A 27,317-nucleotide genomic window follows, 5' to 3' on the forward strand; every position below is an offset into this window, starting at 1 on the left:
GCTGCCACCCCAGCTTGCTACAGAGAAGAAAATGGCGCTGGCCACCACAGCCTCATAAAACATCCGCAGCATGGTGTTGCAGACTCTAAAAGACCTGAGTCTCCTTAGGAAGTACATCCTACTTTGACCCTTCTTGTAGGTAGCCAGTGAATGCTTTGACCAGTCCAGCTTATTGTCCAGGTGGACGCTGAGGTACTTGTAGTCCTGAACGATCTCCTCATCCACCCCCTTAATGGACAGGGGAGTAGCAGGAGACCGTAATCTTTTTAAGTCAACCACCAGTTCCTTGGTCTTGTTGATGTTGAGTTGCAGTTGGTTCAGCTCACACCATTCCAAACCTGTCCACCGCCTTCCTGTATTCCGAGTCGTCTCCATTCCTGATGCATCCAACTATAGCTGAGTCATCTGAGAATTTCTGCAGATGGCAGCCCTCCGTGTTGTGTTTCAAGTCGGATGTATACAAGCTTCAAGGAAAAAAAATATCAGTCGTTGTTGACGAAACTACGGATGCAAGAGACTGCAGCGTTCAGAACATCGTCATTGGTGAGTGAATTAAGTAGACCACATTCACACCAGTAAATTTAAATATACTTATTAGAATGTAATGCGAATTACATGCATTACAATATTGCAATCGTATTAGTTATGCCAATACGTAAAAATGTGCATATTTCTTGTGAAATATTTTTTGTAAAAATGAACTGAATCTGAATAATTACTAGGTGATTACTGGTGATTATCCGTTGTTATTCTGATGCTAATTAAAATAAAGTTAACTAAAAGTTTCTTCTTATTTCTCTTATTTGTGCAGGTTTTGAAGGCCAGTACTTTCTGGTGGATGTAATTTTCATGGAGCGATGCAACTACTCAACCTTTGCCCAAGCAGTAATAGGCTCCCTCCACAACAACAAACTGGATCTCAATGATGTCTGGGCAGTGGTCACAGACAATGCAGCCTACTGCCTTAAAGCATACAAGGATGTTCTGAGAGGTGTGATGCCACACACCCAGCACTTGAAGTTGAAGCTGAATAGCAGTCATTAAATGTGATTTTTTCCTATTGCATTGTTCTTTTTTCCCCCATCCACTCCATAATTAGCCAGTTTTACGTTATAAACAAATATGTTTATAACGTAAAACACAAAATTCAGAAGAATAAAAATGGAAAAAATGGAATTTAGGAAAAAATAAAACAGAATTTAGGAAAAAACAAAACGGATTTCATAGGGCCCTACAGAAGGACTCAGGAGTGATTATAGCCAAAATAACAAACAAAAACCCAGCTACTGAACGCAACCCAAATCTAATGTTTTTTTTTTTTTTTTTTTTTTTTAATATTCCCTCCTCCACCCCACCTCTGCGGAGGACTACTTTATTTGTATTTATTTTATTATTTATTTATTTATTTTACTTCCTCAAAAGAGGGAGAGGGGGGGAAAACAAATGTGAAGAAGGGGGGAAGAGAGAGAGGGAGAGAGAGGGAAAAAAAAGGAGAAAATAAAAAAACAAAACAGATAATCTGCTTCCATGTCTGCTGAAAAGAGAAAGACAACATACATCTGTACTAATCAAACATTAAATGTTGTTGAACAGCACACACGACCAACATTACAACACATGCCCAGAAGCAACAGCCGATCAAGACAGTGTGTGTCCGTGAGCACCTGTGTGCACACCTGTGTGTGTCAGCGCGCTGGTGTTCCTAAGGTTTCTCCATGTAAATGCCTAGTAGTGTGTGTGGGGAGCCACAGCCCCACCCACCCAGGACATGAAGCTGACACGGAGGAGACCCGGGCCCCAGACATCCAGAGGACCCCCAGGGCACAGGAACCCCAGGAGGACCACCGCAGGGACAATTGCAGCCCCCACCCAGAAAATGGTAAATGGTAAATGGACTGCATTTATATAGCGCTTTTCTACTCCTACGAGTACTCAAAGTGCTTTACAATACATGCCTCACATTCACCCATCCACACTCACATTCACACACCAGTGGCGAAGGCTGCCATGCAAGGCGCCAACCTGCACACCGGGAGCAATTTGGGGTTCAGTGTCTTGCTCAAGGACACTTCAATGGGGTCAGGAGGACCCGGGGCTCGAACCGGCAACCCTCTGGTTGCCAAACAATAGCACTACCTCCTGCGCCACCATCTTCCCCAAAGAGAAAAGGGCAGAGGAGTGCTCCGGAGAGGGGCCATCCGGCAGCCACATCGCAGGAGCCCCAGGGGGCCGTGGCGGTGAGCCCGCAGGCTCCGCCGACGGCCGGCCACACCAGGGCAGACTGGACCCCATCCAGTCCGGGGCCCAGAGCAGCGGCACCACCGGACACCACAGAGCCCGGGGCAGCCAACCAGACCCCACCACAGAGGGAAAAACTACACCTACACCCATTCAGTCAACTCCCAGACTACATAAGACAATAGACACCCAGGTTGGGTCCATTCTGCTCTATTGGATTCCCCCCCACCCCCGCAGTGTGGATAACCCTAAGGCAGGGACCACCTGCGGACAGATGGTAACAACCTCCCCACCAGCTAAAGAAGCCCCCAGCCCCTCCGACGCGCCAAAAGCCCCCACGCTGGGGCTGGGCCCCAGTGCATGTGCCAACCCACACCCCGCCGACACACCCCCAAAGCCCCATCCAGGCCAGGACCGCAGTCCCAGCACCGAACCCCCCCAGAAACCGCCCCCCCCCCCAGGAACCCCCAGACGCCCCAAGCCCATATGCCCCCCCCCCCCACACCAACAACAAAGACCGAAGTGGGACAAACCTGCGACCCCCCACCGCCACTAGGTGATGCAGCTGATCAAAGGAGCCCAGAGAGATTGGTCTAATGTGCCGCAGAAGCTGTATCAAGACTAATATGGTCCAGCAATCTCTCTCAATATTGGTTGATATTAAGATTATTTTCATTTTTCCAGTTCATGAGGACAGTCTTCTTAGCAATGCATAAAGTGGTGAAAACCATGTGGGTTGTGTTAATCTCTGTAGTGACACCATCTGGGTCACCCAACAAGCAGACTGAAGGAGAGGCTGGAATGGTACATTTCAGACACTTTGATAAGTCCTCACAAATCCTGCGCCAGAACATCTGAGGAGGTGGACAGAACCAAAGAGCATGGATATAATTGTCAGGTGTATCCCCTTGACAGTGTGAGCAGTTGTTAGAAGACGTAAAACCCATCCTGAACATCCGATGCCCTGTATGGTGCACTCTATGCAGGATTTTGTATTGTATTAATTGTAAACTGGGACTTCTAATCAGTTCAAAGGTTTTTAAACCTTAGACCAGAAATTGTGGTCCCAGCTGATTGATAAATCTGCCTCCCATTTTGCAATAGGAAGGGATATTGATTCATCCATTTTCGAAGGTGTCCTGTATATTTTAGACAGTAATTTGGGGGTTTTGAGATTAAGGAATTCTGCCACACTTGGTGGTATTTGTAATTTGATTTGATCAGACTTGAATTTCCTTTTTACTATAGATTTAACTTGTTGATATTCTAAAAATCTATTCTTGTTAATCCCATATCTTTTAACTAATAGGTCAAAGGGGATAAAGTCCATTTCTTCGAATATATGTTACAAGTATTTAATACCTTTACAACTGCAATCCGGGAAATTTATCATATTATTGTTTAGTGGTATGTCATGGTTGTTCCAGATGGGAGTACGTTTGCATGGGATTAATGAAGACGCAGTCGTTTTTAGAAACTCCCACCATGCTGTCAGAGAAGAGCTGATACTGATGCTTTTGAAGCATTCGTGTCGTTTAATGTTTGAGCTAATGAATGGTAGATCCGAAATCTCTGTTATTGCATAGTGCCTGTTCTACATCTAGCTAAGGTTCATCTAAGAGGGTATGTTTTTGCCATCCTGTTGGCTAAGAAGTAGTGGTGAAAGTTAGGCAGATCTAGTCCTCCTTTGTCCTTTGCAGCGTTTTTAAGATACTGTAATACACGGTGGTTTATCTTTATCTAACCCTAACCCTAACCGAAATCTAACTTAACTACGTGCAAGAGAAATCAAAAAACAAAAACAACAAGTACTACTCCTCACTCCCTATCCAAAACAATAGCATACACAAAACTCGTAAACAAAACGGCAACCACTCTCTATGCACCTAACAAACACACAGAACATACACAGGGCAAAGCGTTAGAATCCGAGGGGCGCGCGAAAACGTAAACCAAAAACCGGGCGGCAGATAGAAACCAGAAAGCAAACAGATCAAGGCAAAGGTACAGATAGGGGCAAAGCGAATAATCATAAACCAATAAACCGAAACTGTCAAACACAATAATCCAAACCAAAAAAAAGCAAACCAACAACAGTATGGGCAGAGCTCCCGAGGTTGGTAACCAGCGGCGTTTTCACTCCAGGCAGATGGAAGTGACGGGGTCTTGCTGTGAGACGTGGGCGGAATCCAGACAGAGAAGCAGAGCAAGGGTCAAACGGAGTGGACAAACAGCGGTGCACAACAACAACGAAATATGTCCTCTGCATTGAACCCATATGTGACAATGTGACATAGCAGGGGAGCAGTGCTTGGGGGCGGTACCTTGCTCAGGATACCTCAGGGGTGTCTTGCTGGTCAGGGATTCAAACCTTCAATCTTTCAGTTACAAGACTGCTTCCCTAATCATTAAGCCATCAGTGCCCACTTTTTTTTTAATTTAGTGATTAATAGTGAGTGGGCATGAAAACTCATGAGCCAGAGACATAATTCAGATAGTATTTGGTCTTTATTTCAGTTCCATAAAGGTAAACTAACATAAAAACATATTAGAAAAAATGCATTACATTGTAAGAGAATGGCAAGGTTATCAATTTATTTGGTAACCTCAGTGTGGATAAGTACAGTCAGCCCTCCATATTTGTGGGTTTCACATCCATGGATTCAATTAACTGCGGATTGAAAATATTCAGAAAAAAAAACATTCTGTAAAGTTACAAAAAGTAAAACTTGAAATTGCCACGCACCTAGCACTATACTGAATAAATGAAGTTATGTGTAGTTTTGGGTGCTGGTGAGTGTTAACACAGGGTTCATGTGTGTTAGGGTTAGGGTTATGGTGTGCGTTAGAGAGAAAATGAATTTATGTCTATTTATAATTTCTATATGGGCCATGATGGTTGCCTCTGTACTGAACATATACAGTTTTTGTTTGTCATTATTCCCTGAACAATACAGTATATTTACATATCATTTACATTGTATTAGGTATTGTAGGTGATCTAGAATTGATTTAAAGTATCCTGGAGGATGTGGGCAGGTTATATGCAAATACTACATCATTGTATATAAAGGACCTGGTCCTGGAACCAGTCCCCTGTGGATACATAACTGTACATAACTCCATCTTTGTTCCTCCTTCTGCTTAGCACTAGTTCCAGTCTGATTCCCAGTACAGGCTTTGTTCTGTACTGTAGTCGGATGCCAAGTAAGGTCTCTGTTCCTCCTCATGCTCAATATGACAACTGATATTTTTTTAATTGATCCCTGTGGGGAAATTGTCTTTTTTTTACCTCCCTCAACTTGCTCTTTGTAGAGTAAGATGCGTGTGGCACCCAGGGGTTGAGGGCCTTGCTCAGGGACCCGCAGACGTGCCGAGGCTGGGTTTGAACTAGTGACCTTCTGATTACAAGCACACAGGCTTAGCCTACTGAGCCACACACCACGCTGAAATTTTTAATTGTTATACTGCATTGATGCCCTGAAAGGTTTCTGTTCCTTACCATGTTCAGTACGATTCCCAGTAAGGTCTCTGATTTTTACATTACCTGTAAAAAGGACTTCTTACTATGTTCCAATTCTGCTAATAGAAGCTTTCCCCTACTACATCCGTGTAACATAATGGATAGGTAGATTAATGCATCTGTCTCTCACTTGCCAGGGTTCTTCATTAAAGGGTTTGTTTGACATCCATGATGGCTTATAGTGTGGATCCTCCAGGATCTGGGAGATAGAGCTGACATTGACTCAAAGGTCAGAGTCATGGGCAGATTCCAGCTTGTTTGATAAAGCACTAAGTACCGCATCAAATTTCTTGTAACGTTCCTGATGCTCTGCTCTAACCCCTGCTTGGCCCCAGAAGAGGCGAAGGGCAAACTCTGTCTGGAAGGCCTCCAAAAGCTCAGGGATTGGTTCCCAGCCTGCTAAAGAAGCAATAAAATGTCAGGCACTCAATATTTTGCAAAATAATTTGACAGTATGAAAAACTACAAATCCAACCCCAGCCACTAACACCACTGGGGGTAGGTTTTGGGCTGTTGCTTGGTTAAGGACCCACCTGTTAGCAGAGCATGAGCGTGGGCCTGGTGTTGCCTAGCATTGAGAGCGGAGTTACGGGCGGACTGTAGGATGCTGAGGAGCAGTTGGCAGCCATGTCCTGTGTGTTCACCTGCATCCTCTCCCTCCATCAGCCTGAGCAGTGGCACCAGGTGTGGCACAGAGGCAGACTCACAGTCCATGGCCACTGGCATGAAACATCAGGTAAAACAAGGGAATATTAAATATTTATTCAGGCAGTGACATTAATTGAAATGACCTGGTTAGGGAGCGTGCACTGCTACAGTGCATTGCCACACCCACACCACGAAACACCACTGGATTCCGGTTGGCAACCCCCCAGGCCAACAGGTCCTTTCTCACCCTCTGGAAATGCCTATTTGTCACAGCCAAGTGTTACGTGGGGATCCCCTTGTCCTGGGCCAGCCTCTTGGGTCCTCAGAAATGAGGATCTTGTGAACCAGATCACCCTCGGGGAATCACAGCACTTAGCCATAGTGCTGTGACTGGCACTCCCTCACAATGCAGGTAAAATGCCTAATTCAGGACTTCCTGAGAAATTGCTCATTCCGCAAAAAAATCAAACCACTGGTACCCAAGGATTCTCCAAAAAGACACAGTACTGAAGGAGTCCAGTCTTAATTTCAGGCCACTGGATAGCGACCATGTCTCACAGCCATATAGTAAGACAGGAAGCACCAGGACTCCAAGACTTGGACCTTTGTCCTCTTGCAAAGAAATTGGGAGCGCCACACACCCCCTTTCAGTGACCTCATGACCCCATGCTCTCCCAATACATCTACTGACGCCATAGGAAGAATCACCAGAGACATGAACGTTGCTGCCAAGGTAAGTAAACCTCTCAGTGTGGTCAACATTCTCTCCACAGACAGACACACTGCTGATGGCTGTGCCCAAGATATCATTAAAGGCCCGGATCTTGGTTTTGATCCTGGACACTTGCAAATCAAGATACTTTGTCTCGTTGCTCAGTCTCTTGAGAGCCCCAACCAGAGCCTCCATTGACTCTGCGAAGATCACAATGTCATCAACAAGTCAAGATCAGTGAATCTTTTTTCACTAACAGATGCACAACAGCAACTGGACCCCACATCCTTACCCAGAACCTAGTGCATGCAGGCACTGAACAGAGTAGGAGCAAGAACACACCCCTGATGAATGCCAGAATCAACTGAGAAGAACACAGAGGTTCTGCCTCCACTCTGCACAGCACTCACAGTACCAGTGTACAGGCTGGCCATGAGATCCAGCAACGTCAGGGGGATCCCACAAAGTCTCAGGATGTCCCACAGGACAGGTCCATCAACTGCGTCTAACGCATTATGAAAAACGACAGACTGCAAATAAACTCTGCCAATATTCATGTTTATGCTTACTAAGAACCCTCAGTGCCCAGATGCGACTAATGTAGACTTCTTAGGCATAAAACCAAACTGCTCCAGTCACTGATAGGGGAGCAAGTGATCATGGATCATCAGCATCAAGAACTGTGGACCCAGAAATGTCCAACGTCATAGCTGGAGGATCAGCTTTAAACAGCTGCTCAAAGTAACTGGCCCAGCGGGTCACACCTGCAGCATAATCCATAAGGACTGTTCCATCACCCGCCCTGACTGTGACCCTCTGAGGAACAGACTCAGATGTGCATAATGCTTCAATTCCTCTCTAAGCAGGATGTGGGTCACTAGACAATAGATGGTGTCAGTTGCTTACAGATTCCTCTAACAAATACCTCCTTATCTGCCATCAGAGCCCTCACAGCCGTCCAATTTAGTAACTGGTATAGAACAGAATTGTCATCAAAGTAATCACTTTCGACTGCTCTCGATAATATCCAGGGTGCCCTGTGAGATGAAACACCTCCTTCTGAGAACACCAGCAACATCCACAAAACTCAGCCTCCTTCTGGGTCTTGTCATAGAAGGTTGCCCACATCACATTAGAATCAGCAATTGCACCCAAGTCTGCAAGTTCTACACAAAAACTGCATGCAGTCTCATTAGAAACAGCCTAATATTGTAGTCTGTCCTGGTCCAGCCTCATTCTCCTAGTAGGTGGTAGCCTACTGGACCTCAGCTAGATCTTCAGACTAGCAACAACAAGTTTGTGGTCAGAATTAACAAACTGGGCACTTTTGTAGACCTGCAGTACTGTAGGAGCCTCCAGCATCTGCCCATGAGGATGTGATCGATCTCCTTCACCACACCACCAGTGTTGGAGTACCAAGTCCAATGATGCAGCTTGGACCAGGATCTAGCGACCCATAGCCCCTGACCTTTTACAATGTCAAGGAACATGGAGCCACTTTCACCATGGTTGCCAGACCCATGAGGACTGACACAATCCTCATAGCCAGTCCTAACAGTGTCAGTGGTCATAACCAGAGGAGTGTCACCTCGTGGCGAACCCCAAAGTGAAGCATTTGGCACCAGGACACCCTAGGCCGCAGTTCAATGATCAGCTTTGTGGTCATGTCATCAGACTTGCGGCCGCATGTATTGGACACTCAGGTGAGGAGAGTACCAATCCAACTCCCAAATTTTTTCCCCTGCAAGTTACTGGACCCAGCACTAACTGGTATGCTCTTTGGATTTTAGTTCAGTACAATCATTTCTCAAAAACTGATTGAAAAGCTAGATTGCTATGCTTCAAAATTTCTAGATGGCCCTTTCCAGCAATGTGGTACTGGTCCTGGTCCTGAGCTGGTGCCTAATTTGGAACTGGTTTCATGCTTTTCCACTGGCTCTGGCCCAGCTCCACAGTATTGCTGGTATGCATTATATGATTAGAAATGGACACCTGGGAAACTATGGTAGATAAGAGAATGTTGGCTAGAATTTAGTCTATTATTGAAAATGTGGATCACCCACTAAAGGATGTGGTTGGACAGAAAAGCACCTTTGGCTGCAGACTGACTAGCATGAAGTGCTCCACTGAATGTCACAGGAAATCCTTCCTCCCCACAGCCATCACTCTATAACTCCTCCCAACATCACTTATCCACACAATAAGCTGTTTCCTTCTCTCCCTTACTATGTTTTTAGTGCATCTTAAATACATGACTATGATATGCAATAACTGATTTAGCTAATTTAAATTTACAGAGAACTAGTCACATAGCAAACTCATTACATAGTTGCACATAGTAGTTATTAGAAAATAACCTAGGAAACAGAAACTAGCCTGCTTGCTGCTGTCAACACTGACATGGAATACATGCCATCAGGGCTAGGACCAGTGAGCTTGGTGCTCTTACCATCTCCTTCGTTCAGAGCTTTCATGAAAGGCTTGAGTGTCTTTTCAAAAGACACTGCACTGTCAGTGTGGTTCCTTCTTAAGGCTCGCCATGTCTTCTCCAGTCTGACCACCTGTAACATGCCAAAATCAGCACAATATGTGCTACAGCAGATGAAACCGGTCAAAAAACCTGCGTGCCATTTTAATGCATGCAAGTCACGTTTAACACACAGTACCCATTTCATAGGCATAAGCAAATAAAAACAGTCCTATCTCACTTACAGCCCACCTGGCAGTCTCCAACATCTACGCATATTAACTTATAGCAAGACTGTACTGCTGTAACATACCAAAACAGATTTTCATCACCTATAATAAATGGTATGTGCTTACAATACTAATAACATCCAGGAGAGGCCCTGGTATGAGGATAAAGCTTCATCTATCATAAAAAGGTGTGATGGGGCACCTGTGGCAGATCCAGGGCCTTCATGACAGCAGAGAAAGCATAGAAGTCGTGGGCTGTGTGCCGCAGCTCCTGAGCCAGCTGGATGACCTTGTGCAACACAGCAGCTCTCTGGCCCACAGTACCGGTGCAGCCCAGGATGTCTATAGCCAACCCCAACGTCAGAAGCTGGTGCCTGCCACAGAAATAGGGTAACATCAGAAGAAGCTGGTGCCTGCCACAGAGAGAGGAGAGCCTCAGATGGAGCTGGTTCCACCACAGAGACAGGGGATGTCAGAAGGATTTGGTGCCTGCCAAAGAGAATGGGGAGCCTCAGAAGGAGCTGGTATTGCCAAAAAGAGGGTGGAGCCTCAAAAGGAGCTGATGCTGCCACAGAAAGAGGGGAGCCTCAGAAGGAGCTGGTATTGCCAAAAAGAGGGTGGAGCCTCAAAAGGAGCTGATGCTGCCACAGAAAGAGGGGAGCCTCAGAAGGAGCTGGTGATTGTCACAGAGACAAGGGAAGCGGTAGAAGAAACTGGTGCCTGCCGGAGAGAGAGAGGAGCCTCATAAGGAGCTGGTTTCTGCCACAGAGAAAGGAGATCCTCAGAAGGAGCTGGTGCCAGCCAAAGGGGAGCCTCAGAAGGAGCTAGTGCTGCCATAGAAAGAGGAGACCCTCAGAAGGAGCTGAAGCACATTTGCACTGCTCCCACAGGTGAGATGTTCTTCAGGAACAAAGATGCAGACACACTGATATACAGCCACCTTTCCAGCAGGTCCCGTCTTAGCTGGTGCCCATGTGGAAGTGTGATGAGCTCCAGGCCAGAGCTCACACCCATCAGTCTCTTTTGCTCCTCTGTCACGCCTGTGATCCGTGCTACCTGCAGAAGTAGGATGGGTACAGATACTGAGGTTGGGGGTAGAGCTGAGGTCTTTGTGACCCTCACAAAGGGGTATTCCACAAAGCAGTATTGCCTTACCATCTAACCCAGGAGATTTAAATGTAGAGTTTACTTATTCTCCCTCTTCAGAAGGATTTTCTGCTTATTCTCCCACATTCAAAAGCGATGCAAGTAGATTGATCAGTCTTTCTATTCTGAGTGCAAAGTGGAATTTTATGTGGGTGTGTGAATTAGGTTTATATTTCATTGTGAGGTCCCCACAAAAATGCCATCAAAAAAGTAAAAATACCAAAAGCCTTTTGTTGGTTACTTATGGTTAAGGTTAGGGCTGGGTAGGGGTTAAGTTCGTCATGTTATGATTGGAGTTTTCCCCATAGAAATGAATGGAGAGTCCCTACAAATATATAATGGCAAACCTGTGGGTGTGTGTGTTTGTACCCTGTAACATACAGGAAGTAAAGTGAAGTTAAGCATTTTTTGAAGGGAGAAACCCTTTGGAAGGTAACTGGTTTGTCTGGGGATAGGGGTGCACCTGGCAGTCGACGCTGAGGATATGCAAAGCCGTGGTCCTGGCATCACTGCGGGCAAACAGCTGCTTGAGGGCCAGCAGGACCGTGGGCTCTAAAGGCCGATTGTTGTCTGGAAGCAGCAGGGAATGGAAGTGCTCCAGGCGAAAGCAGGAGGACATCTCAAACTCTGGCCGCACAAACTGTGGCTCATTTCCTTCTGGTGGCTCCTCCCACTCCGGAGCTGTCTCAAGGAAGTTGAAGCTGGTCTCGGTGATGCGGGCTCGACTCTGCCACTTCTCCTCAGCCCGCAGGCGGTCAGCATGGCTGCGAAGCACTGTCACAGGGGCACGTGGAATAAGCTCGTCATATGGGTGGCTGGGATCCTCCTCTGTCTGGGAGGAGGTGCAGGGGAATAGGGTGGACACCCGTAGGGGCTTGGGAGGCGCCCGGGAGTGCAGCTGTCCATCAGAGCCTCGCGGGGTGGTGCCCCCTCCTGGCTGAGAGGACTGGACATGTTGAGGCATACGAGGGCTCAACAAAGGCTCACTGCCTGTCCGGAAGACAGGAGAAATGGTGGTGGGGCTGGCTTCCACAGGTACTTCAGGTGCTGCTCCTAGTCAGAGCAGAGTCAGAGACATGGATGGCAGTGAGAGGAAAGCATGCCAGACAGATCTGTGATAGATCTGTGTGTGGGTTTTTGTGTGTGTGACTCTAATATCTACCTGAGCACAGGTTGCTGTCAGACTGAGCAGACTGCAAAGATGGTCTTCTTCCTAGAATCTCAAGGTTGGCTGGGTGACTGCCACTCTTATCCTTACTCCTGGTTCAAAGACAGTAAATCACCAAGATTTTAAAATAGCAGAATATTGCTTTTTAAAATATCATCAAAATACGATATACCGCAATGTCTTGACCAGGGTCAAATGTAGACTGAAAAGACCAAATTAAAGCCTGCCTATGAATTTGCAGGCCAACCAAGGCTCATTTATGTAGTTCATAACAGTATGACCCAAATTTTGCAGTTATTTGATTGAAATATTTACTATATATAAATAACATTTACAAATATGAACTTTATGGGAAACATTGCTCCTAAAAACTCTCTTTTTAAAATAAAACTGAACAATGATATATAAAAACCACTACAAAGATATAGAATTAAATCAAATGTGTCCACTGGGCAGATGAACTGTTATTCATCTGCTTTTTTTCTAATATAATGCTCCATAACACAGTGTGCCCTAAATCTAACAACTATTTAGAAATATAGTTCAGTGAGCCTAGAAAGAATATAGTAACTATTATGAGACCAAGACTTCGACCTAAACGTTCCACTGGCAGCTGCTGTGTGGATAACTTAATATCAATCCCATTAATAAGATTTCATGAATCACAATATAAACCCAACATAAAATGCTGACTATTGAACATTTGCTCTTTAGGAAGTAAATAATTTTTTGTCAATGACATATTTTCCGACGCGCGCTCTCTGTCCGCTTGTGGGAGTGTGCTCACCTGTGTGTGCACGCACGTGTCTGTGCACGCGCACCGGGGCGGAACTCTGCCATGCGCGATACAGAGAGCAGGGGAGAATTGTAAACGCGTGACCGTGTAGAGACAAAAATGACAAGCTGTTGTGTAAATAAGATAAATAACATAATTTTTAATAATGTTTAATAAATGGCCAATGTATAGACCTGTTCTATAAGAAATGTAACCTTAAATGACTCCTGTTGTGATCTGGCGCTATATAGAAAATAAAATTAAATTAAATTAACTTGACCTTCAAGGGGGGGCAGGAGGTGCCGTTGGGGGGGCGGGACGCCCCCCTAATATAATGATAGGGGAAACACTGCTATTCCTCTTGTTGAAACCTCACCTGATGGGTTTAGAAACCACGTGGCTCTGGGTGTGGAGGCAGCCTGGCATCTATTTTAACTCACTGTTAAAAACTGAACCCAAAATTATAGAAGATTTTATGCTTATTCAAATGGTGCCTGACCCACCTATCTATATTCTTATAGAATACAGACCACCTGGACCAGCAACACTGAATTTGGGGATCGTCTTGCTGACTTACGTAGCAACAATTACTGCCTTAGTAACAATAAAATTACAAAGACTTCAAACATGTTCAAATAACACAAATAACTGATGCAAATAGAAGGAGCACACATCCATAATGTTTTTTAACCTTCTGGGGACGAGCGCATCGTCGGCGATGTAGCGTATTTTTCGCGTATATTTCAGTTTATATCTCGCTTAAATCTTTACGAAGAATCATGAAAAAAAACGCTGACTAAACCCGTAAGTCTTGTTTTCAAAACGTCCATTGTCAGAAGTATTAAAGTTTTTTTAATTAGGTTAAATCGGCAAAAAGTAAACCATGTCACCTTATATTGAAAGAAATGTGTGATTATGCCCCAGTCAGTGAAAGTGTGTTCCCTACCCCAAGTCCCCTGAGGGTTAATTGAACAGGAGCTAAAAACTATAATAACTAAAACCAAACTGACCACTGTCCACTGGACTCAGTCCCCACCCAACTACTTTCTGTTCTGGAAAGGCCGATAACTGCCATAATGAATGCATCACTGTCCTCAAGTGATGTGCCTGACCAATTAAAAAATCATTAGCCAGACCATTACTGAAGAAACCAAGTTTGGGTTCACAGGACCTCAGCAATTACAGACCTGTCTCTAATGTACCATTTCTGTCCTGGAGTTCTGGAGAAGATCAATTTCAGTGATACTTGGGACACACAACATACTGGATAGATTCCAGTCAGGCTTCTGCCCAGGACACAGCACTAAAACTGCCTTAACTAAAGTCATAAATGACATAAAGGCAACTGTGCTAATGCTTTTGGACCTTATTGTGGCCTTTGACATGGTTGATAATTTTATTGTATTACAAAGACTTAAATTTGATGTTGAGTTGTGTGGAATGGTATTGAAGTGGTCTCAAATAATTGTACTCCATCATCAATGTCACTTGTCAAATATGGAGTGCCACAGGGATCAGTTCTTGTTCCTTTATTATTTTCTCTCTACATGCTTCCTTTGTCACGCCCCGCTCCGTACGATCCTGATGTGTGCCACGCCCCCCTCATTACCTCGTGTGAATCCTCGATTATGATCACCTGTGTCCTGTTATGTCTGGCTAGTCTTTCGTATTTAGTCCATGTCTCAGTTAGTTTCCCGAGATCCGTCATTGTATTGTTACCTTGTTTGTAGTGTCAGCCTTCTAAGTCCAATAAATCCCCGTTACCTGATGTCCTGGCTGATTGGCCTGCTTCCCTGCTCGCCTCCGTTGCCGAACGCAACATAATGACGGATCTCTCCAACGCACCTCCGCATATCGATGACCAACGCATTGATCTGCTCCGCGAGGTCCTCTACTGGCTTCACCCAAAATTATAGAGGTCCGGGAGGACTCCGGATTACTGGAGTTAGCCAGCAAGAGCGGGACCCTCCTGGAAGAGATAACCCCGCTCACAGCAGTGCGCGTACTGGCGGTAGTGCGCAAGAACCTCCGGCTGCTCGTCGACGGGGTGACGGAGAAGTGGCTCCGGCCGCTCGTTCTCTCCGGGGCAACCCCGTCGCAACCACCCAGCCAAAGCCAGAGAAAGAAGAAGAGGCGCAAGGGAAAAGGACTGGAAGAGACCCCGACTGTCTCCCTGGGGGCTTGCTTTCTCCGTTATGCCTCTCTCCCCGCTGAATGTCGGGAGGAGCCCCTCCCGATACAGAAGCCAGTGGGGATCACAGCAACCGCGCAGCCGCTGTCACCAGCAGCCTGCATATTCCAGGGGGGTCACCTGGAATATGAGGAGATCAGGGCCGTCTGGGATGCGGTTCCCCGGATCCCCAAGGCCCTTAAAGGGGCAGCGCCTGTACGCCCGGCACCGATCCTGGCGCCTATCGCGGACCTGCCTGATCCGGACGTGCCTGCAGCACCAGCTGCTACTGCCACCGCTCTGCCCGCGGCACCGCCTGCTGCTGCTGCCGCCGCTCTGCCCGCGGCACCGCCTGCTGCTGCTGACGCCGCTCTGCCCGCGGCACCGCCTGTTCTGTCTGACCCGCCTGCCCAGCCTTCGGTCCCTGCAGCTGTCGCCGCTCTGCCCGAGGTGCCTACTGCGGCGCCCCCTGCTGGCCACGTGAAGCGGCGCCCGCCGAAGCGCCCCCTGCTGGCCGCACGCCCGCTCTGCCTGCGGCCCTGCCTGAGGCCGCCGTTCCTGTCCTGCCCGTGGCCCTGCCTGAGGCCGCCGTTCCTGTTCTGCCTGCGGCCCTGCCTGAGGCCGCCGCTCTGCCCGTCCAGTCCTGCTCGTCGGTCCAGCCTGCTCCGGACCCACCTGCTCCTGACCCGCCTGTTCCCGTCCTGCCCGCGGCTCCAGCTGCACCCCCTGCTGCAGCTGCCGCCGCTCTTTACGAGGAACCCCCCGAGGCGCCCCCTGCTGGCCGTGTGATGGCGGCGCCAGCGGAAGCGCCCCCTGCTGGCCGCGTGATGGCGGTGCCCACCGGCGCACCCCCTGCTGGCCGGGAACTGAGGGTGCCTGCTGTAGCTCCGCCCGAGGGCCTGGCTTCGCCTCTGCCTGCAGCGGAGGAAGCCGCTCTGCCCATGGCGCCCCCTGCTGGCCACATGACTGAGGTGCCTGTCGAGGTGCCCCCTACTGGCCGCACGGCCGAGGCGCCTGCCGAGGCGCCCCCTCCTGATCTGCCTGTCTCGCCTGTCCTGCCGGCGCCTGATCTGCCTGTCTCGCCTGTCCTGCTGGCGTCTGGTCTGCCTGTCTCGCCTGTCCTGCCGGCGTCTGGTCTGCCTGTCTCGCCTGTCCTGCCGGCGTCTGGTCTGCCTGTCTCTCCCGTCCTGCCCGTCCAGCCCGGCTCGCCAGTCCTGTCCCCGGCTCCGGTTGCACTGCCTGCCGCTGCACCCGCGGCTCTGGCTGCACCGCCTGCGGCCACGCCTGTGGCCTCATTAGAGGCCCTGACTCCAGTTCCCCAAGCCCTGGTCCCAGTCCCTGAGGAGGTCCCAGACATTTCAACCACCGCTCCTTCTTCCCTGGAAGGGGAGGAGCTCGAGAGGGACCCCTCGGGGACCTCCCTCATGACTCCCTCGCCCTTGCTTCGGCGAGCCCGACAACTCCCAGGACCCCGCCTTTCTGTGTCCCGTAAAGGAAGGGGACACAAACGTCGGGCCTGGGTCCCGCCCGCCCTGTCCCCTGGCTCGCCCGTGCATCCCCTGGCTGTGGCTCGGTGGCTGCCTGCGGGTCCTGCGGCACCGGTTCGGGTCTCGCCTCCGGGTCCCCCTCCGGTGCCTCGTCGCCCACCTGCGGTCCCTCCGTCGGTGCCTCGTCGGCCGCCTACGCCTTCTCCTGCCGCGGCTTCCCCCTCCTGCCTGCACCGTTGTTCCCTCCTGCTCCCTCCTCGTTTCCTTTGTCGGTCCCTCCGTCTGTCTCCTTGCCCCCTGTGTGGTCCCCTCCGGCTCCGGCCTCCCGTCCGCCTGCGGCCCCTGCGGCTGCCTTCCCTCGCCCGCCTGGGTTCCCCTGGGCTCCCCTTTGTCCTCCGTCCGTTCATGTCTGGTCTCCCTTGTCTGCTCCTCCTCCCTTCGTTCCGCCTGTCTCTGCTCCTCGTCCTTCTGTTCCTCCTTTGTTCACTCCTGGCCCCTTCGTGTTGCCTGTGGGTGTTCCCTCTGTGTCTCCCTTCTCTGTCTGCCTGTCTGCGTCTCCTGATCTTTGTCAGGTCCTGTCTTTCTGTTGGTCCTTGTTCCTGTTCTGTGTCTCTATCCTGTTCCCGGTCCCTCGTTGATGTTTTTGCTCTTGTTTTCCAGGTCCTGTTTCCCTGGTCTTGTCTCATCCGGCGCCTCCCCTGAGGCGCGCCCGGAGTGCGCGCCTTTGTGGGGGGGGTTCTGTCACGCCCCGCTCCGTACGATCCTGATGTGTGCCACGCCCCCCTCATTACCTCGTGTGAATCCCCGATTATGATCACCTGTGTCCTGTTATGTCTGGCTAGTCTTTTGTATTTAGTCCGTGTCTCAGTTAGTTTCCCGAGATCCGTCATTGTATTGTTACCTTGTTTATAGTGTCAGCCTTCCAAGTCCAATAAATCCCCGTTACCTGACGTCCTGGCTGATTCGCCTGCTTCCCTGCTCGCCTCCGTTGCCGAACGCAACATCCTTAAGTAATATAATGAGAAAACATAATGTAAACTATCACCCCTATGCTGACAACACCCAAATATACATTTCGGTTACGACACCACATCAAGTGCAAGGGCGTGACCGGGTGGGGGGCTGGGGTGGGCAGTGCCCCCCAGGGACAAGCCCTGCTCACCCTGAGAACTGCTCTGTTTGTCCAATGAAAACTGGAGAAAAAATAATACATTTAGTGTGCCACTATTTATGAGCTCTCTCTCTCTCTTTCAGTATGTGTGTGCTGTGTCTGTAACCCCTGCTTCTCCCCCTCCTGTTCAGTGTGGACACATAGACGCCACCACACATCATGTATCTGACCAATCACATGTGGCTTGAACAGAAACAATTAGAGGAAGAAAAAAAAAAGCGGCTCCAGCTCCCAGGCAGGCTCCGATCGTTCACTTCAAAGAGCCAGTTCGTTCGCAACGCGGCCAACACATCACTACTCTGGTGTTGTCTTGTATTCTCACGGAGCCCCTCAAGACTCAGGTGGGAATAATAAAAGCCATATATCTGCAAAGTTTGCAGATAGCTTTTATTTTTTTCCCACCATAATCTTCTTCTTCAGGTTACAGAACGATTGTCAAAACTGTACTGCTTTCCAATTGGGCCATTTGTGTAGGGGCGTGTTGGTTAGTGCCTCCTCCGCTCACCTAGGAAAGCACCATGTGCAGACACAGTTTACTTTGCGCCCATACAATAAAGTTTGAACCTGCTGGCAGCCTTCTGCAATCAAATTAAAACAACTCATAAATTTGATTCTCATCTCATTCTCCAGTTCTTATACATTTTCTAATAGTCCTGTAGTTTCAGTTGAGTTTATACGTTTCATCTGAGCATTTACTTGATTTGTTAAAAATCACGTTAATTGTCAGCTATGTCGACCAGATACAGCAGGCTGCTTGTGCTTGCCTGCTAGTTACTGGATTGGCTGACAGATAGTTATATCACTAGTATAGTCACTGCAGTTGTCTTCTAAAAAGGTACACAATCATTGTGATAAAAACAGTTTTGTTAACTGGTTAGGGTAACACAAACAAACACAATGATTAGGTGGCTCATTAAAAAGCAGACGCCGTCAAACCCTGCCGCAGCAGAAGCTTCTTAGTCCAGTGTTGAGCCCAACACCGCTGCTATTAATAACAGAGCGCCTTCGCATCTACGTCAGGGACTGAAAATGTACGTCTTCCACCACAAGATTTCCATAGGCCTGATTTCATGTTTGTCAAAGTTCATGTTTTTAACAACTGTATAAAGTAATGCTATTCATACAAATCAACTCAGGTGAAAGAATTAAAAAACATACGTTTTTTAATGCTGGGTTGCCACCTCTCACGCATCTGGCGTGACATGCTTTCAGACTCGTGTGCTCAAGCAAGAAATCTCATGGCAGATATATATTATTCCATTGTAAACCTAAAATTAGCTACATCGAAAGTATTGGGGTGCTTTGCAAACCATAAAAGTATTACGAGGTAATAAAACTGTTACATAAATGTAAATGTGTGCAGACTTGTCTCTAGTTGAAAATGTCACTGCAGCCAGATGACCTAAGTTGGCAACCCAGGATTTTATTTAAAATAATAAGTAAAATGGACTGCTTTCGGTTGAAGGGGTTTGTCATTCCGTTTGCATTGTTACTCCAACAATTATAAAACAAATGAGAAGACATTAGCTATGTCACTTTTTGTACCTATCGTTTCAAAATAAGACAGCCCATAACAATTAAAAGTGTATTTAATATATCATGAAATATTTTTTTTTTATTTACATAAAGAGATAGGACATGCTGCTACTCCTAAAACTTGAAAAAAGTAATACCCTGATATAATACCATCACCGTCCAAAACTGAAAAATACCGTGATAATTACTGTTACTGTTACTGTTGAAAGTAAATTTGAAATTTGAAATTGGTCAATATAATCAATATCCATATACATATTTTCACTCCCTCAAATAGAAGCCTAGCAGTCAAGACATGTTCTGGTAAATTGAGAAAAAATGGGTGGATTTTACCTTGCTGCCAAGGGGAACCAATAGAGCGGGAGAATTGTGTTTGATGTTTGAGCCTGGTTTGTTGGTGTTTTGTGACCAATCTGGATTTAGAAGTCCTTATCTGGAATTGAGAATTATGGTTTATCAACTGGTTGCTTTCGGTGCTGGGGTACTTGGTACCTGGTCCTAGAGTGTGACGGGAGCGCTTTGCTGGATTGCTCGAATAAAAGAGACTTTGCTCACCAACCAAGAGGTCCTGAGTTTTATTCTATGTGGCTTCACTGGAGTTATTAGAGGGGATTTATAATATTTCTACCGCAATACCACTTTTTTACAAACCGATACAGGTACGAGTATTTTTATTTGCATACTTGTTGATACCGAGTACTGATACCGATATTTATTAGATTGGGTTTCCATGAAAGTGCAATGAATTGGGAGGCAGGTTTTATTTTCTCCTTTGCAGATTATAATAAGCCTACAATAAGGCAAACCATTAACAGAAAGCTATTCCAAGCCAAAAATACACAGAAGTAGTGTCATCACATTAGACAAAATGTAAATATAAACAGAAAAAAAGAAATGAAATGTACTGTTAACACAGCCAACTTAACAAAAGTGAGCAGAACCATTACTCAGTTGGCACATTTCAATGAAACAAAGTTTTCACTCGTAATGTAATGTGGTGAAGTGTAAACGCCTCATCTATCCATTGTGCCATTAAACTGTGGAGAGACATTGGGCAGACGCTACTAGTCCATATATCAGTTGCGAAACTTTAACTTAATGCCACAAGATCATGCACCAAGGACTTAACATGATTTTTCACACCATCGTACACCTTTGGCAACATAACGTCTGTGATGTAGGGACGATTGGGAATTTCATATCTTGGCTCCACCATGCCGAGAAGACAGCGAAATCCAACATTATCAACAACCAAAAGTGGCTGGTCATGGAGCGCAGTAAAGTGAGTAAGAGCCTCTTTTATTTTTATGGCCCGTGAGCTGTCTTTGGACATTTTCTCTTGCTTTTGTAAAACTTGAGGTAAGCTTAATTGTTGCAGTCTTGCACTAACATTAGTGAACTCTGTGTACTTAGTCTTTACCTTTTGAGTTATTGCGTTAAAGGTAAACTGTCTTAGTCATCTTAGCCGCTTCAGTTTAGGGACAATTTGTCTTAAAATTTGATAAATTCTAATTTATCACCCAGATAATGTGCCTTCAGAGTTTGAAAAAGTGAGAGGCCTTGCACTTGTGAAAGACTGGATTTTGCCACAAGTGAAGAAGAAACACAAGCTAATCAACTAGCAGACATAAACGCATATGAATAATACAAGACAGTATACAGGCTAGATAGTCACTCTGATACCAGTTTGATAACAGCAAATATGGCTTACTAGAGTAGCTTCTTATGCTAAAACCTGGATTTGGTCACAATGAAAAAAAAGATAAGAGGCTGGAAGACAGATGGATGCACTCAGCAATGGTTCTGACATGCGGGGACTTTTGGTAGTTGCAGCTATGCAGTTAGAGATGCTCATTTTCCAGTTTTTCAGATTAAGATGATCAGCAGCACTGATCAGTGGTTATAGTTCTAATATTTCATTGTTCTCATCCTTTTCTGTCTCTTGCTCTGCCATTTTCTCTGCACTTACCCACACACATGTTATACTTCCAGTTCATACTTCCAAAGGACACAGCTGAAGAGCAGAATGTGCTTCTGTACATTTTCTGGTGTGACATACCTGAGCAAGTTACTGCTGAGGTGCAGCGTGTCCATCTGGCTGGAGGTGAAGCTCAGTCTCTTACTGGCCTCGGGACGCTGCTTCTGTGCCCTTCCTGACCTGCACAGTCTGCCTCCACGTTCACACATAGCCTCACGCTCACTGATAATGCGCAGAGGCACTGTGCGTGTGATGGGCTGGAAGATGATGGCTCCTGAAGCTTCAGAGATGGGCCTCCTGCCACCCACATGGAACCGGACCAGAGCTGGGATGTTGTCGAAGCGGTCCTGCTCAAACTGGAACAACACCCGCGAGTAGCCCTGAAACAGCATGATTTAGGATAGGGCTCAGAACGACACCTACAGTGATGCTACAGTTCACTGTGTACACTGTGTGCGAGTCCACTACAGTGGACCAGAAATAGAACCAAGACCAGAGTTGTACCTCCTTGGGCCGCAGCACCACTCGGATGATTTTAAAGTGCATGGGCTCATTCTTCCACTGACATGTCAGGACATAGTCCCCTGGGCTGCTCCAGGAGTCGCGGATCAGGAAGTCTCCATCACGTTGCAGCAGTGCCTCTGCACCCTACACAGGAGAAAGCTCAGGTCAAGGGGGAAAAACAGGCAAAATGTCAAAGTTACTGTTAGGGAAGCAGAGTGCACAGCTCAGCCAAAAAAACGGGAGCTGATTCACAGACCCAGAAGAAGGAGAAATGCAGGGTAGTATAAGATCTGTGTTCTTTTATGATACCAGTGACAGGTAACAACTGTAAGCTCAGAATCTGGGTGATGCCACTCACCTCTCGGCTGATTGGACCGTGGTACCAGGCATGGCTCCTCATGTCCTCCGTGCTCAGCTTCAGCTCCTCCTCCAGCTCCTTCTTCAGGGAATCCATCCCTCTGCTACTTCCTGATACCTGCCAATCAGGGATCCAAATCAGAGCCACGCGTCACATTCACACAGTGCAGAGTACAAGCCTACCTACATGTCATTGCATGTGCAGGAATTTAAAAAGGCATGCAGAGAAGGAGTTAATGGAATGGAATTTGTAAAAAACAAAAAAAACAAGGTCATTTTGACCTTCTGTAGACATTAACAGATTCCAGTCATAGATAATTTACTGTGTACCTTGTACTAAATATACTAAAAGTGTATATTTAAGTTATTCTCCAGAAAAAAAATGAAGGTACATCATTTTTTAAATTTCACTGGACAATGATAAAAATGATCACGTACAGTAAAAGGCCATTGACTATATGGTACATTCAATCATCTTCTGTCATCTTCAGATGCATGGGTTTACTCAGGGGCTTCTGCTAAAGAGGCGTCTCAACTAACCTAGGGTGCATTTCCCTAAAGTATTGTTGCTAACCACAATACTGCACCTTCTGAGACAACTACCACATAAGGACATAGCAACCAAAAGTAGGGGGAGCATTCTCCACCACCCTGAGCACTGATGCTGCTGCTGTAGCTGCAGTAAGGATGATGCATGAAGCTAAGAACAGATGTAGCATCTAGAGATGCAACAATCAATCATCCAGGGACTGGAATTGGCCAATTTTCAGCATGTTCGGCCCGGACTGGAGACCGGCCAATCAGTCTAATATATTTCCAATACTGAACCACATGCAATAGCCTCACAGCTGCGTACACACTCACAGCCACACACTAGCATGTTGTTAGCGTGGAAGTTCTTCACTGTGAGTGAAGACGACACAAAGCTTGCAATTTGTAATACATGTAAAGCCAAAGTAAACCATGGAGGAACCACCATGAAGACGTGGGGAAACATCGGAGGTAAACTTCAAACTGATTATTAAACATATACTAGATAATCTTGAAAAGGAATAATAATTGAAATTGCAAAGCTAGCTAAGGCCTTTCCCTGTCAAAGTAAAAATGTTTTAGCAAAACTTTAACCCCTTGCGCTATAATGTCTATTCAGTATAAAGTATGAAAAAATCTGATCTTAATCTAGTTTACTAACAATGTAAGAATTGTATGTGCATAACATGCAATGTTGGTATTAATAATATTACCCTGCACCTATAATTATTTGGAAAAGTATGGTACAGTTTTATTTGCAGATTTGTAACCTATGGACTTTTTAATTTTAAGACAAGTAAAAAAAGAGAAAAAGTTCAATGTTGTGTTACCTGGTGAATTTACACATACTGAAAAATGATAAGTAACTGACATTTGTTTTGTTATTCAAATCTGTTGTACTTGCTCTTGTCTGGTAAAGTAACATTTGTCAGATAAAGTTGGCTGTTAAGCAACTCATTTTCAGTGAATTTGTTATTTGTACCTCTTTCCAGTCACAGAGCACTTTGAGAAGATCCTGTAACTTGCAATTTGGGGGATATTGTACAGTTGAACTATTTCTTTTATTATGAAAATAAAATTTTGCATTGAAGAAAAGCTGATTGTTGTTTGTATATGCTGTCAATTATAGTTCTTAGAAAGAAAACTGGAATCAGGAAAAATTGGCACTTGCCGGTTACTCTTGCAAAAAAAGTCATAAATCGGAATCAGCTAAGAGAACTGCAATTGGTGCATCTCTAGTAACGGCCTTTCAGGGCTGGATTTTACAGAAATTAAAGTAATTTCCCATCCACAAACTCAGGTGAAAGTACTTCTGAAGGCAACACACTTTTTCATTGCTTTATTCTATTATTTGCATTTTATTTAAAAAGATATATTATATTCACATTTGTTTATGCTTTCTCTAACTGTTTTTATGCACTAATTTCTTTTTGCATTTCAGAGCCTGTTCCTCTATGAATCCACTTGATGCCGTTATCCTCAGGCTTGTTTATTTCTCCAAATTTCATATTTTACTTATTTATTGTTTGTATTTATATATTTACCGTCTGTGACTAACTCCAAGCAATCTTCTTTTACCTGTTTTTGATTCCTTGCTTGTTCCTGAATGATCATATTACTTGTTCTTGAGTGTTCCTTGTTTATGATATTTGTCTGCTGGACTTTCTTATTTTTCACTAAATATTTATTACATTTGAAATACATTTATTACAGTCATTGGTTTCCATGTCTGCACTTGTTTCTCCCTCCTTTGCTTCATCATCGTAGAATATATTAGGGGGTCTCTGAACACTCAAATAGCCCAGGGGCCTCTGACTGTGTAAGGATGCTTTTCCACTGCACCAGGTATGGTTCTTTCAGTACTTTCCCTTCCGGTCAAGTACCAGTACCAAAAGCTCAAGTACCTAAAGCGCCAAACCAGCTGGGGAACTTTTTTTGGTACTTTGGTGTGGGACTTGCAACCACTTTCTTTGTTGATTGGTTATGCAAATAACCTGCCTCTGAAACACAATATAACTGCCCTCCTGAAAAATTTACGGACTCAGAAAAGAATGATAAACTATATAATGAATGCATGGGTGAATTAAGAGACCCAAGCTTTAATTGTGATCTGGTTGGACAAACCAGAAGAAGATCTGGATGGCACGACAAGATATAAAAAAGTATTTGTTCTAATATGCTAGAGCTGCATGATATTGGGGGAAAAAATCAAATATCCCACTGTGATTTTTGTTGTAGTAAACATTGTGATATTTATATAGCAAAAATGGAGTTCAAAAGAAGTACATTTGTCAAAAACCCTTCTAGGAGTGATTTAAACAGCAAGGATAAAAATGATCATGAATGGGTCTGAAAGCACCTGCAGAGCTCATGCAAAAGCAGAGGTAAACTTTAAGATGATTTCTAAAACCTATACTAGATAATCTTGAAAAACAACAATAACTAAACTTGCAACGCTTGCTAAGTTTTGTTTCTTCTCTGGCAAAGTTAAAAACGCTTTAGTTTGAAACGTTTGAAACTTAAACACCCCAAGCTATAATGTCTGGACAGTATGAATGTATGGGAAAAACTGATCTCAACCCAGCTGGCAAATATACAGAACCAAGTAGGATTTTGTCAAATAATGTAGATATAGTGGTTTAAAATACATGCATATGCTATTCAGCTTAGCTGCTGTGGTACTTCAGGACACATACTGTACAGGATAAACACGCTGCCAAGACCATAATTTTAATGTGAGATATGCTGCCTTTTTATAGCGATTTCCTTCCTGACCCATCCCATCCGTGCCCCAAACGGGTGTCCTGCGCTTTGTGTCTATCCGGATAAAGGGAAAACAGCACATGCTGTGGAAATCTGTAATGTCACACCGATGAAGACTTTTGAACTGTTCTCAGGAATACATTCTCCATCTTATCTTAACTCTGGTGTCTTATTATGGACAATGCACAAATCTGCATCGCAAAGATAATCAGCTGAATAAAGTAAATTTTACAAAAAATAAGAGGTGAAACCTAATACTGCGTTAATTAGTAAAGTCTCAATATTGAGACACTTTAGTCGTCCTTACCTACTCCAGTTCCCTGTGTTATGTGTGAAGGACAGAAGAGAAAATACGATGACTAATACTGTTTATTTTTCCTTTTTTCTTTCCTTTTTATTTACTAATTTATCGATGTTAAAATCGAAAACTACAGAAAGGCCGGTTTACTGCTCGGGTCGTCATCTATATCACATTTTAAATTTATTTTTAATTTAATTTGTGTATATCACATACACAAAACTTACTATCCTAATATCATAATATTAAAAAAACGATCTTTTCCCAGAAAAACAAATGGTTGCTTTGACACAGTAACGTTATATTGGGCTCTTATCAAACATTTCCGTAGTTATAAGTTATTAATTAACTTTGGGCATTACAGAATATCCTTAAAGCAGCGCAGTAGCAAAGCGAACGGCCACTTACCCGTGTATTCATGGAGAAAGCACGTTCTTATCCTCTTATCATTAATCCAGAGCACCATACGTACTGAAACTCCGTCTCCTCTCCACTGTGCCTCACCTGGGCGAGTCCTCACAGGCTTTCGGAGCCCCTTCCGCAGGGAAATTCCACGGATTCCACACGGTGTCAGATCAGGCTTTCCATGTGGGAAAACTAGCCACCGACGGCTGTATATCAGGTCGTATATACACCTTGACCGTCTGCCACTTCGTATTCGCTGGGTGCAACCCTTGCCCCACCTTAGTTATTCAAACATCTGCTACTTTATCGCATACGAGATTTAATGTGGATGTAATAATTCTGTTATAAATATACTTCGGAAAAATTAACTGTCGCTCGACCGGTCCCAACCTTTTCCATGACTACCGGATGCATTACACATTTGTCAAGCAAGGTCCGGAGATAAACAGCGTACAAGTTATTGTGACACCAGCAGCTGGCACAACCCCGAGCGCCGCACCCAAAAGCGCCAGGCGTGGACAGAGGTGCGCCCCCTCTGTGTCTGTACATGCGCAATGCCGTATGGAGGGCTGAGTAAGCGATCCCGGACCGAGGTGCGCTCCCTCCGTGTCTGTATCTGCGTAATGCCGTATGGAGGGCTGAGTAAGCGATCCCGGACCGAGGTGCGCTCCCTCCGTGTCTGTATCTGCGTAATGCCGTATGGAGGGCTGAGTAAGCGATCCCGGACCGCGATGCGCTCCCTCCGTGTCTGTATTTGCGTAATGCTGTTTGGAGTGCTGAGTAGTTTAATCTGAATAGAGGTGCTTTTCCTCCGTGTCTGTATCAGGATCAGCGCCCGTCCAACCTAGCCCTTTGAATCTCCTCCCCCTTTGACCAGCAGGTGTTGCTGACCATCCTGTCCTCCGTCACTTCCTTCATTCATTCAATCTTTGTATTTTCCTTGCTCCCTGGACTGCCATGTAGCTCAGTGGACTGAGTGACTGGCTCAGACTGAAACGGTTTGTAATTATACCTTTTTGGGGACTCTCCATTCATTTCTATGGGGAAAACTCTAAGCCCAACATGACGAATTTTACACCTACCCAGCCCTAACCATAAGAAACCAAACAAAATACAGTCATACATTGGCTCACAAACCTAAATTGTATGAGAACTCAGTTTGAAACCTGAAAAGTTCACGACCTTAATCAATTTTTCCCATTTAAAATGA

The 27,317-nt window shown here is 45.7% G+C and overlaps 1 protein-coding gene across 2 annotated transcripts; it reads right to left on the minus strand.

Moving 5' to 3' along the window:
- Positions 1-4,727: 4,727 nt before the first annotated feature.
- sh2d3a (SH2 domain containing 3A) lies at positions 4,728-26,973 on the minus strand. Of its 2 annotated transcripts, none has more exons than XM_023795074.2 (11): positions 26,111-26,973; positions 22,112-22,228; positions 21,754-21,897; positions 21,331-21,629; positions 12,127-12,224; positions 11,428-12,017; positions 10,759-10,874; positions 10,021-10,192; positions 9,571-9,682; positions 6,295-6,480; positions 4,728-6,157 (listed from the first exon to the last, which is right to left on the minus strand). In XM_023795074.2, the coding sequence occupies exons 1-11, from the start codon at positions 26,120-26,122 to the stop codon at positions 5,985-5,987; spliced, it is 2,019 nt and encodes a 672-aa protein (XP_023650842.1). In that variant the 5' UTR covers positions 26,123-26,973; the 3' UTR covers positions 4,728-5,984. The 2 variants fall into 2 exon arrangements, with proteins under 2 accessions (XP_023650842.1, XP_023650841.1); XM_023795073.2 differs by having other exon boundaries at positions 4,728-6,160.
- Positions 26,974-27,317: the final 344 nt, after the last annotated feature.

Source organism: Paramormyrops kingsleyae, chromosome 5 (assembly GCF_048594095.1).
Source record: "Paramormyrops kingsleyae isolate MSU_618 chromosome 5, PKINGS_0.4, whole genome shotgun sequence".
Taxonomy (NCBI): domain Eukaryota; kingdom Metazoa; phylum Chordata; class Actinopteri; order Osteoglossiformes; family Mormyridae; genus Paramormyrops; species Paramormyrops kingsleyae.